Here is a 13,446-nt window from a genome sequence, read left to right on the forward strand (position 1 = left end):
CGATAGAACGATAGATCACAGTATTTTTGGGCCATGTAGCATTATCCATTACGTTATATCTAAGCTCAGAGTAAACACTTTCAAGCTTTTCAGCTGTCAAGTTGTAATGTTTACGGAAGTTTTTTTTTTTGTTTTGCTGGAAGCTAATGACTGTTCAGGTGTAACCATGATCTTTTTTCACCATACAGCATTCCTTATGCAGGTTCTCAACAGGGCTGGAACTATACTATGGCTACTTAAAAGCCGCTTTTCGTCGTCCAAAATATTAAAAATACTTCATATTCCCCAGTTTGGTCCCCCTACATGTGAATGCGAAATAAACCGAGGTAGCAAACTTACGAGCAGTATAGCCTTGTGTTAAGTTTTTAACCACATTTATTTTCCATATTTAACACACATTTCGTTATAACAACTGAGATCCACAGAAAAAAAAAACCGACACTCATCGACTGAATATTTCGGCGTATCTGTACGCACATATATCAATTACGTAAATTTCAATATGGGCCTACTGCGGAACTTTTATACTATTCTGTTTATTGAACATGAAGGACTAAAACATAAGATAGAAATTACTTCAAGCTTAACTAATTCCTTCTGTCTTCACGGTTGCAACTGCATGAAAACCCTCCTCGCAGCCAAGTCACGTGACTTCCGGCAGCCAAACGTCAAAACAGCCAAGTGCGTACTGTCGGGAGACACTCCCCAACCTCTTCGATAAGCTTCCTTCGGTTGAGAACGGAAAAAAATAGCTCAGCTCTCTAAATATCATTTGCTAGCTATTAACAGAGAGCTAAATTACATTTTCTCCGCCCATTAACGCGTCGTTCGCTCGCCTTCATTTATGGTTTACATATATCAAGTATCAAAATCTTACCGGTACGGCCACTGATTTTTGAAAAAGGAAAAACGGTTCGTACTTGGAAATTTGTGGTAAGGACTATGGGACCAAACTGCTGAGGTCATCGGACCCTAAGCCTACATACTAATTAAACTAACTTACAGTAACTGACGCTAAGGACAACATCCACACCCATGCCAGAGGGAGAACTCCAACCTCCGATGGGAGGAGCCGCGCGAACCGTGACAAGACGCTTTGGTTCGTACTTTTCACATTCAAACGTTATGTTTTTTTGTTGGCTAGACGAAGCGACATAATTTCTCTGCAACTATTTTTACATCCGCATGCAATCGGATTAATTCGGGACGATTAATTTCAACCCAGTATTGTTTGTGATGCCATTTTAAAATTATGCTTCTGTCTATCAGTGTATACATCATCATACAAAAATGTATGGAAATATGTTATTTTTTCACACACATATTTTATGCTATCTTTCTGCTTCTGTACTGTTTATTCTCGGATAGTGGTGAAAAATTAGTAGGCAGCTATATGTAATATTTTACCTGCGCTTGTATCCGAGACGAACCTTAAATCTCCGACACCAAGGTGACACATCTGCTGCTAGAACATCTTTTAAATACCATACTAAACGAGAAGTTAATATGTGACCTTAAGTGGTCCCTAGACGGTCAATAATATTGCACAATATTAATGTCCACAATATCGCACGGTAATATCGTGCAATAATGCTGTGGTTTGGAATGTTAAGACGATAAAGACTAGTCTGCTGTGATAATTCCTCTAACTTGTTGCAATAAGCAAAAAATGTGGATGAAAAATTGCCACAAGGGGCGTTAAAAATCACTCTCGAAAACTTGTTGAGAAAATTAAAGGTGAATGAAAATAAAACCAAAATTACGGTATTCATAACTATTTGTGTACTGATGGAGCGACATATGATACATTACAGGATATAGTTCTTCCCATATATAGACACCTGCAACTTCCCGCCCCCCTCCCCCCTCCCACCCCAAAAGATAAATTTCTGCAAACGCCCATATCCCCATCTTCAAAAAACAAAATAATACAATGAGAGACGCAGTTCCACCAAATCAGCGCTTATCTGTTTCGCTGCAGTAGCTTGCTGCTGGCAATTCTTTCGAAGACTTGAAATTTACAAGTGCTGTTTTACTTTAGTGCAGTATTTGAGACATAGTTATAAAAACGTGTCATGCAAAAATACTTTCTCTAAAGGATTATATTCAGGTAAGTATATACTTTGGTTCATAACGTTGCATTAATTAATTTTTTAAACATGTGCCCTCGCTATCCTTCCCTGTATTTTCTGGTCAACTTAGCGTATGATTCATCGTTCTTAACACTTCTCTTTTTGTATACTCATCTGCCCTAACATTCCACAATGCTGGCTATGATTTATATATTTAGATGCGCTCCAATAATTATGTTATTTAATCGTGTTTTAAACTCACTTTCCGCACGACAACAAACCTACACTAACATAACAGACGGCACCATATTTCAGGCAGTGCAATACATTTCCGCAGTTTTTGATTTTCTCAATATTATTACGCAACCACTCAGTCTCACTCCTAGACGATCAGTATTTTTTAGCATCTGCGAAATATTGTCAGTATTGTTGACCGCCTACAGGCCGTTTTATAAGTGCCCGTAAGACCATTGTGATATTATTAAGTTGTCTAAGAGCTCACTTTCTGTAGTAACCAAGGCATAATCGTGGTAGCCACCGGAGTAGTTTTTCATGTCTATAACCAAAAAATGAACGGAGACGTCGATTGAAATGTCATGCTAACAGCTAGGTATACCAAACTATAGAGCTATAGCGCATGTGTTGCAACCTTTCATGACACAGAGCCGGTGTTGGTAAAATGTGTCTTGATACAGAGGAGACACTGAATGGTAATTTCAGTTGATAATATAATTTGAATGAACTAAAAATGCCTTTATATTTGACATATTTATGTTATAATTACTGTTATAAGTATTTAGTTAACAACCATTACATTTGCAGTTTCTCAAAACCTGATTTCCAAGTGTGAGTTCGTCACACTAGGAAAAGCTAGCTCTTGCGTTAGTATTGATTGCTTTATTAGATCCGTTATCAGAAGTTAAGGCAAAACTAAGAAATTCTACAACATTGATGTACATTCTTACAGACGCCTTCATGTCGCAGCAAAATAGTAATCCAAAATTCCCACTTGCGAAGAAGAAGCAACGTTTCTGCTAAGCTCCTTGCATCACGTGACCAAAACATTATTACGTCACGGGCAGTATCCAACATGGCAGATGGCTGGTGAGGTCCGTGTGTTTCATTGTGCTGTTTAAACGGCATAGTTCGTGCTTCAAGAACGTGGAGGTGCCCTCCAAAAAGAAAAAATGATCTCTTCAATAGTGTCACGCTTAGTCATGTGAGTATTTCCTAGCTTTTGTATCTATTTCCTACAGAAATGAGTACTGAAAACCGTGTGTCAGCGGCTGCAGATTGCGAGCGAAATATGAAAATGTCTAACCGTCCCGGCAGCATTCGAGTCAATAATTCGTCCGAAACGAAACTTTTGTTCGGCATTTAACATTGAAAATAAGCAGATGGCGTGCGTACAAATGCTGAAATTTCTGCATAAAGGTGCAAGAACTACTCAGCTGATCTGTATTGATTTTCAAGGCTGTTTTGTTACTTCGAAGAGGCACGTTTCGCAGTGCGTAAGTTCTGCTGCTTCGAATAAATTATTTTGGTAATAAAAGTTTAATGGACTGATTTGCATTTGGCGCTGGAAAGTCTCAAACACCCGTGAAAATCATATAAGAACTGTTTCCCTCATTAACGAAAATAAATGTGGTGACCTGCACGTGCATGTAATCTAAATTCTTAAGTGGAAAGTCAGTGTGCTGTCATTAGTATGTGTGGTTCTAGGAATAGGTAAATGTATGTTGTTTAAGCAAGCGCATGACGTAAAATATAGCACATTTTTAATGAAGGGCTACCGGAAAAGGTTTACACTTGTGCGTTGTTGGTGTAGTTTACGAGAAAACATTTATTTCCCGTTTCCAGGTATGTTTAGTGGTCACGGTGATCTTGTTAGCCTATTCTGTGATCTTATAGAGACAGGTTATTTTGATAGTCAAAGTGTAAAACTTAACAAATATTGTGCTTAATTAGGATCAGCTGTGCGTTTATTCCCACATTGAATATCGTCAAATGCGTAGCTGCCTTCTGTTTTATAAAATATTTCTTAGTGGTCTATCTTGCCTTCTCACTAATACCCTTATTTATTTTCATGATTTCGCTCGCATTTTGCATTTTTACTGCGATGTAGCCGTACGTTACGTATCGGAATGGAATATGTTTTAGAGTATTCTTTAAAAAATGTTGTCGAGGCAGTAGACGTCGGGCTACGCTGTGGATCAATGTTGCCTCAGTCTTTATTTTGCATTCACATTTGTTATCTTTGCCATCTTACAACTTGACTATTACGTTTCAGCTAAATATTGGGCTACTCTGCAAATCTTTCAGTAGTACCGTGATTTCAGAGAGCAGTACTACTATCCACACCAGATGCTGTTGTTTCATACGGAAGTTCAGTGGGGTCCTTTAACTTGCGTCAATTCATGCTAAGGTGCATCAGATAAATGATTCAGTATTAAAGCTGTGCCTTGACGTGCTTTAAACTTGATTTAAAAAGTATTGAATGTATTGTATTCTTTGAAGAGCAGGCCAGTTTATTTTTGGCTCATATATTTTACTTTGGCGTATCAAGTATTAAAATAGTACATAAACCAGACTTTGAGCTCGTAATGCGTTCACTCCCGTACGTTGAGTTGTCGGACATATACCTCGTGTGTAGTTGCGATGTATGGTATTGACCCAGTTTTAAGACCTGTGATTTCATTAGTGAGGGGGTACCCTTTTTCCGGTTATGTATATAGGGTCTACTATTGAGATTCTACAGATATTCCGATTGGTTGCTAAATCGGGCAGAACCGTAAAAAGACACAACTTGTCAGTTTTGAAGAAATGCATAAAAACGGTAGAGTTCGTTCGCCGTTATCTGCCCGTAACTTGCCGTGGGACGTATACATTTTGATTTTGTGAAGGTATACAGCACAAGTTATCGTGCATCTGCTTGCTAAAACTTGTAGTTATTTTGCTAATTTGAAAGAGTATAACTACCAGCTCCTTAAAGTTATCGAACTGCAAATACTGAAGTACGAAAATGGGATTTTTGATCTTTCTATAGCATTAGTATTCTGACAAGGCTGCACATATCACTGTGAAGCGAAAACTTAAATTTGACTGTTGGATATTTGTTTTTATAAATTGTTGCTGCATAACCATCGAAGAGAATTTTCATAAAGTACATGTGTTGAAATGGTCATTTAGTGCAGCTCACAATAAATAAGTTGCACAATCATTTTATGTAGATATCGGTGCCACAGCGTGTAGTGCCAGCTATTTGCCAAGAATATTAGTCATGTGTCGTTACAGTATCTTGCATTTAAAGATGCACATTGGCATAATGACTTACAGGTAAAAAGGTTACAACTTCAATAAATCTGCACTTTTTCATTATGTTTTATGGAATAATGTTCGTGTACTGTTTTAACCGAAGGTAAGATAATGTGGTCCCCCATCCGAGTGTCTGTTCAGCGAAAACGGGACTATGCAACTTAACTTCGTCGTATCCATAGACCTATGGATGTAAAAGTTGCTTCACAATGCTCTTCACTGGTTTGGCATTGACTCTACATTTATAATTGAAATGAGAACCATGAAAAACAGAGTATCGTAAACCACTATTTCCAACCTGGACGTAAAATAACTAATCAAATTAGGTATTTGTAATTCACGGAAACCTTTCGAAGCATCGACAGTAGCTGAATTTAATGCCAATAGCAAAACTGATGAGGTTGTTCACTCAGGTCTTTGGTAAATTCTACACACTACAAGGAAGTGAAAGAGTAGGACAAGTGTCATTGAAATATTTTAGTAAATGAAAGCATTTATTTCGAAGAGGAAATATGTGCAAATGTGAAATTATTTTGAAGACGTTATACTCATGAATCTGCTTTATTTTTCGTTTCTTGATTACTAAATTGCTAAAGAGTTTCCGTTTCTGTACTTGACTGTTTCGCTATTAAAAAATGGACATTCAAGCCGACCACTTGTTCTTATTTATATGCGCTATTGGATTTTTCTTCGTCTGTATATTTTGAAATAGAAATTAATTTCACTTTCCGACTTGGATTTCGTTTGCAGTAGAACAACTCTCTACAGAATATTTAACGTTCATGCAAGTAACTGGAACAAAACAAACAACAAAATAAAAGTTCATACCCCCGAAAGCATAATATCTAAAATACCTGAGTATGGTTTATTTGGTTCGGCAAGGAAAAGTGTTTGTTATGTAAACAACTCACCTTACTCCTCGACAGTCTCCTCTCAGGGGCATGCACTTGGTCCAGCGATCCTCCAGCTTTTTCATCCCACTGGAGAAATAGGTTTTGACAAATTTTGCAAAATACTCACTGAGTGCAGCTGTCACGTCTTCATCCGATGAAAATGTGTTTCCAGCAAACCAGAGTTTACAGTTACGGAAAAGCAAGAAGTCACTTTGCGCTAAGTGGTGAGAAGGATGGATGAGGACCCATTTCAAAGCCCGATTCATGCACTTTCGCCATTGTTATCGCTAATGTGTAAGATGGTGCATTATCGTTATGAAAGAGAACTTTTTTGGTTGTCAAGTTTAAGACTTTCTTTCAGCTAAGGGAAGTGTCAAACGATCCAGCAATGAAGCATAGTAGGGTCCAGTTATGGTTCTGATTTTTCCAAGTAATCTGTGAGAATTATTCCTTGGGAATCCCAAGAAACAGTGGCCATCACCTTAACAGCTGACAAAATTATCTTTGCCTTCCTCAGTGCACTTTCACCAGCCTTTGTCCACTGTTCTGCCTTTTTAACTCGTGTGTGTAATGATGGATCCAGGTTTGAAATGCAGTCACAGATCGGCGCAAGAAGTCCTGCGGATTGCGATTACACGTCACCAGACATTGTGCCGGATGTGCTTTCGTTAAAGTGAGAGCAATCGCGGCTTCCACTTCTCACAGAGCTTCTTCATAGCCAATTCTCCGTGCAGGATATTATACAGTAGCTTAGTTGGTATATCTGCTGTCACAGCAATCATACGAATTTTTGTTCGGCCATCTTTTAATTGCCACATCATGGATTTTGTCAATGTTTTCGTTTGTGGTGACCTGTGTCGGAGACCGGAACGCGCTTCGTCTTCGGTGCTTGTCCGACCACGTTGAAATTCATAAATTCAAAAGTAAATGGTCTTCAATGATGATGCTATTTTGGTTTGTACAACGTCAAACCCTTCAAATGAAAATGTTTAATAACAGCACGAAGTTCGGTTTTCTCCATTTGCAAACGCAGGCGACACTGACCGATTCAGATGGCCCTCAACAATGAACTGTAAGCTGAACATTGTCAAAATTCTTTATCGATCCTTGGAATAATCTAGCATACCAACCATGAAGGCACAAAAAACGTGTTCCATTCTTTCAAGGAAATTTATCGGACTCACTAAACCACAATAGCAAGGTCGGCGAGAATAGTTTATTCTTCTATCCCCTTTTAAAAGTGGGAGAGTAGTCAGTTGAACTCAGTTCTTCTTAACCAAATCCAGCGTGCTAGTAGTTGAGAAAAGGGAGTTGGTTCCACATGGTAGCCAAGAGAATTCCTTCAAAAACCTTAGAGACAGATTTATGGATGGATTCATTCGTTCAGTCATGCATCATCTCAATACCATGAAAATAGCAGAAAGTTTGTACACACAGAATAGGAAAGTATGATTTTCTGAGGATAGGGCAGGGGTGATCACCTGCGGTCTTGCTGAAGGAACCATATTGAAAAATTAGTGCTGCGGGTTCAGTGGCAGAATATGTACAGTCCGACTACTGAATAAGCTCAAATTTGTAAGTATCGTACAAATTAAGCTACAGATTCCCTGATTTTATAATCGAGAGTGTGCCACATGTTTTTTGGTTCCATCCATACTGCCCATTTTTCTGGCTCACGAGTTTCCAGAAACTGGTTCTGGGTTTATTTTATATGATTCTACAGTTATAAGCACTCATCTTTTAATCTTTCCGGAATTAACTGCCATTGTAGAGTGAAATGATGCTTATCCGCATGTCGTTTTAAGAGGGGTGCGATTTCGATGAAATTGACATCTCAGCAAATTTTTAACGCTGTAGCCAAATATTATGTGCCCAGAACCCTTCCATTGCATTGTGGTCATCGAAAAAGCATTTGATGAGTTGCCATATGGTTTTGCGATGGCTGGGAGCAGGTTTGACGAGCAAGGACAGCCGTCCACTCAGGCGTTGCGATGTTGGCTAGCGTGTCGAGGCCGTAACGTGCCCATGATTAAGCAATCAGGTACGTGCTGGTCAGGTATTTTGGAGCAGCATCGTCGCTTCATATGCTGTGTGAAATTCTTGGAGCAACAATTTGAAACTGAACTGCTTTGCCATTTCTTAGAGGGTAGACATTAAATTTGAAGATGGATAAGAGGTTTCCAGGGTGGTGGTCGTTATTTTGAAAAGAAATCATTTGTGGAGGAATAACACTGCTTAAGGCCCAGCGGTTAATTCTGAGAAATTAACGTATTTATCAAAATATGTTATATCTGAGGCCTGTATGAATAGGAATCTGCTCCTGAAACCTTTTTGAGAAAAGATAAGGAAAAAATGTTCCTTGCGGCGTTCGGTTCCAATGGCGCTGTTCATGTCGTTCAGGTCCACAGTACATATTACTTGTTGCCAGTTGTCACAAAGGTTAAAACTGTCTTGAATAATTGTGAAAACATACTGAAACAGGTATGTTGTGCGCTTGGTATATATCATAATTCGGCTGTGTCCGCGGAAGCACGAGTCTCCAGTTAAAATCCCAATACTAACGTATTTATAGATTGTTGTTGCGGCCATCATTTAGTTCTAGGAGTGTTTTGTCAATTCGAATAGTGTGGTATGAGACACGACAGTAATCGACAGAACTGGGTCGCTGCCCACCATTTACAAATGTTCATTCGTAGTCTGGGGGAAAAAAATAAATGACGCAAATGTTGAAGACTTCATTTTTAGTATTTTGTTTCGCGGTGGTGACAGATCTTAATGGAATGAAAGAAATCCGAAGCCTGCCCCCCCCCCTCTCTCTCTCTCTCTCTCTCTCTCTCTCTCTCTCCTTCGAAGACATTTGATCTCATGCCATTACTTTTCTAGGTATTTGTGGCTACTTCAGTAAAATGTCACCGTGGAGAAAACAGCTCGTAGTTACATGGGCGTGAATAGTTATGAAACGAATACAAAGTTCGAAATGCATACTGCTTGTGAGAAGATGGGTGCTGATCAGTGTGTAACATTCATGTTCTTGTGAACCACATACCCCTTTGCTTTGTGAGAATCTTTGACATATCAAACACGGTGTTACAATTCCTCCATGAGACAAGGTTTCTTGTAATGAACCAGTTGTTAGGAGTGTTGATCCACAAAAAAGTGCTTTTCATTTTTGTACGTCTTGATGCAATATTGAAATACCAGTAGGCGCAGTCGGTATAGCGTAATTGTCGCTAAAAGTGAAGAGTTCATACTGCTGACTCTGCTTAGCATTTTTTTTAAGGAATCAGTTAGGTTCCACACTATGTAGCCAGTCACCTTGGCGGACCCTTTTTTTACGAGTAATTGACGAAAAAATCGAGGTTTTGCTTGACGCTCAAAAGCGTTAAAAAAAAGTACAGTATGGGCTGGATGCGTGCAGTAATGGGTAGGGCAAGGCCTTCACATGCAGAAGGCCGTGGGTCCGAATATCATCAGGTGTGTTACGTCCTGTTCATTTCTAAATCTTTGTTGAAGTAGTTGTGATAATTATTTTTCTTCATATCTGGATTGAATGTAGGCCTAATTTTTTTATTTCTACTCCGTTGTCACATCAATTTAATCATCATAGGAACTTTATTTGCTATCATTTTTTCATCCTATCATTCTTTTTCTGACTGAAATATTTATTCATGTATTAATTACCATTTAATTTTTTATTTTATAATCGTGTTTCTTCGTCTGTTCTTGCATTCCTTATTTCTATTCCTCATTTTGCTGGACTTTCGTTTTACTTATAATTCCTTCTTTCGTTTAAATCATCTGCTTTATTTTTTCCATAGTGCAGTATGAATTAAGGTTGTGTTTTAAATGTTAGTATGAAGGTTACCATCCAAAAATGCATATCTTGTAACGAAAAATACATTTTGACACTGTTGTACAGTCAGTATAGATTTAGTCTTTTGTTTCGTAACCGATAGATTGGCATTTTCAAATATTTAAATATTTTAACAGATAATATAATTAAATTCACATGCACAAGAATTCAGAGTGGAACACGAGATAAAGAAAAATATGAGAACAGGGCAAAAAGTTCATATGGCGATTAAAATGTGACAAAGGAATAGAAATAAAAAAAAAATTACCATTAAACGAGTTGAGTAAAAGTAATATTTCTTCATTTCGATAAAGATTTAAAAATAAAGCATCACAACCTTCTGCATGTAAAGGCCTTACCCTAGGCATTACACCACACAAACAGCCAATACACCACTACCTTTTTAACGTTATTGAGTGTCGCACAAATTTCCGAAATTTTTTGTCGTTGATTACTCGCGAACGAGGGTCCACCAGGGTGAATGGCTGCACGGTGTCATATCTAGGATTTGAACATACATCGCCGCATAGATGATTTCAAAAAGTCGATCCTACCACCGAGTGAGATTTTGTACACTATTATCTCATTGTAAGTTGGTCATTGTCTTCGATGAGAAAAGAAGCCCGGTAGCTTCGTTTCGTGAAAGATGAGCCAAGAAAGCCTGTAGTCCTACTGCTTTTGCATTTAATATCATGGGATAGAAATTGCTTGTGCAAGAATTGATTTTTCTGCGTTGTTTCCATCTTATTCTACACAAACGGAAAATCTGTTCTTTAACATTGCCCTCGTCGATAACGAGAAGGTAGTCAAACTGATATCTGAATTTAAAGCAACAAGAACAGTAGACGAATGAAAGAGATCAATTTGGTTCTGCCATCCATCGCTTTTCAGCAGTTGTGATTTAGGAGAGAGGGACACCGAGAAGAGCATATGCATTGTAGTGTTTACTTCCTGCCATTTAAACGTAAGGGGCACATCTTATTTTATTAGGGCATCAGTCTCATTATTGAGTTTGTCGTATTTTTATTGTTAAATTACGATTGGTAAGCAAGATTTCAGAGTTCCGGTAATAGGGTGCAGTTAAAGGCCTGGATAGTGTTCCTTAATGAGAACGCTTTCTTCCCAATAGGAAGGCGTAGTATATCGAATATTTATACCAACTTTAGCACTTCTCCTGGGCGAATCAATTACACGACTTAAGCACTATCGTGTCTGTTAATTTTAGAGCAAGGAATTATATCATTATCACGTGCGAAACTAATTGCTGCATTTTCCAACTGTCAAAGTGCTCACAAGAGGTACATATCCCATCCGGAAGACTAGGTCTTGAATTACATTAACAAACATTAACTTCGAAAAACTGTTCTCGATAACGAGAAGGAAGATTTTTCTAAATGTATGAAGGACCATACTGTATATTTAGACAATTCTGTAATGTCGGTTGGCTTTATGATCCATCCTACTGCTGCAAGAGTTTAAGTTTCCTTGTACACTTGGTGCGTTCAGTATCTGTTTCTATCGTGTCTGTCATGCTTGGATGATAGTGTGCATTTGGGCGTACGAACGTTCAAGGTGTCTCCAGCGAAGCGTGCCCTTTCCCTTGCGGCCTCCAAAACATTTTTACCCAGAAAAAGGTTTTGCATAATTCGGTTTTCAGACATTTTACCAAAGGTCTATCTAACATATACGGTTCTAGCTGACAAAACTGACGCACTCGCTTGCCGCCGCTCGACTGTCAGGTACGAGATGTCGCTATAAAAATTAAGATATCACATGGTTTTTATGAGAGTGTGTTGTAATGGCTTAAAATTACAGATTGCTAGACTTAGTTAAATTTCAGACGATTTCGCAGCGTCTTATAAAATGAGACTGGGAGACGCTGCCAGTGATTCGTTAGTCGGATACGAATCTTGGTTGCTCTCATTGTGCATTTAGAGTAAGTACAGAATGTGCTGAGAGCGGATCAATCAACATGCCAGATCCACTTGAGACAGCCCATATATTCGATGTTTTCAGTTCAGATGTTCAACCCTTTGGAATTGCGGATAAGAAAAATACGTTCCTTGGGAACCAATTTGTAGTCCAGTTATTCAAGAAGCATCGTTTTCATACTGAAAGGCTCGCACTGCAATGCCTGTGATTACACTGGTTTAATGTTGCTCCAGTGCAACTGCATTAGTACTGAGAGCGTGATTCCAGTTTGACACTGTTTTCATTTGATTTACTACGGTTGTGTTTATGTGCTACAAGTATATATATGAAGGATGCAAATCGTCTGAGCACACAGACGAAATATGCGTGAAAAAATTGAGATCAAGTTTCTGAGATTACACTTTTCCTTTTCCCCGCACATCACGCAGTTTCCTTGTATCAGCTGTGGTTCTTTACTGCCCAAAAGATCGTTAAAGCAAGTTAAAGTGTAAAAAATTTGCGACGACCATCGCAAGACACTGGACTCTCATCTGGGAAGGCTGCTTTTAGAATCCCTTTCCGGCGATCCGGATTTAGGTTTCGCTATATAGCATACTGCAAATGACGTGCTGGTTGCTCCAGACGCGGGCAGTTTCCTCCAACACGATCGTGCCCTCTGTCTCTGACGATCACGTTGCCGACAGGAAATTTAACGCTTGCACATCATAATAGTCAAAGACTAACACAATTTAACTGCTCTACGAATTTGTGGTAGTTGAACTTAGCATGTGAATACCTAGAGCTGTTTATAACCTGGTGTAACCGGTGCCTTGCCATCTTTCATTGCTGGCGTTGGAAGCCAGAAATTATACGACTTACAACACTTCCCTTAGTGTGTAAGTAGACACTGTGTTAGATATAGTACCAAGTTGTAATAATTTGCTTTTGCTGGTATAAGCGCCCCTTATGTGGCAAGGCGACGGCGCCCTCAGGGCTTCAGGTATAGTTCCAGACGAACGCGTCCATCGATCTGAAAGCGCAGAACAGCGCCCCGCGCCTTGTCCAGCTGTGCCCCACCACCTGGCAAGCTGACGTCACCGCCAATGACAGCCTCAGACTTACTTGCACTTTCCAGAAACCGGCTAGCGACGCTAGAAGCGCCATATACATATACGTATTGTGTGCGGCGGTTGCTCCGCCGCCGCTCGAAGATCGGCACACCGCAGGGTCCAAAGAGAATTCCTGTCTTGCCTTCACCTACTCGACAGTCTGTGCTAGGGTTTCGACTCATAACCGTGTAAGGATACAACTAAGGATATTATGAAACCCATTAATGGATATTTTCCAGAAACAGCAGTGGAAATAAGCTACTGCGGTGCGCCATTATCGGCACGCACAAACT

The 13,446-nt window shown here is 39.2% G+C and overlaps 1 protein-coding gene across 5 annotated transcripts in view; it reads left to right on the top strand.

Moving 5' to 3' along the window:
* Positions 1 to 3,154: 3,154 nt before the first annotated feature.
* Positions 3,155 to 13,446, top strand: part of LOC124803112 (receptor expression-enhancing protein 1) — a 292,008-nt gene continuing 281,716 nt past the window's right edge. For all 5 annotated transcript variants that reach the window (XM_047264270.1, XM_047264269.1, XM_047264274.1 and 2 more), the window contains exon 1: positions 3,155 to 3,291. In XM_047264270.1, the coding sequence (XP_047120226.1) occupies positions 3,260 to 3,291 (32 nt within the window). In that variant the 5' untranslated portion in view covers positions 3,155 to 3,259. The remainder of the gene's footprint in view (positions 3,292 to 13,446) is intronic.

Source organism: Schistocerca piceifrons, chromosome 6 (genome assembly GCF_021461385.2).
Source record: "Schistocerca piceifrons isolate TAMUIC-IGC-003096 chromosome 6, iqSchPice1.1, whole genome shotgun sequence".
Lineage (NCBI taxonomy): Eukaryota > Metazoa > Arthropoda > Insecta > Orthoptera > Acrididae > Schistocerca > Schistocerca piceifrons.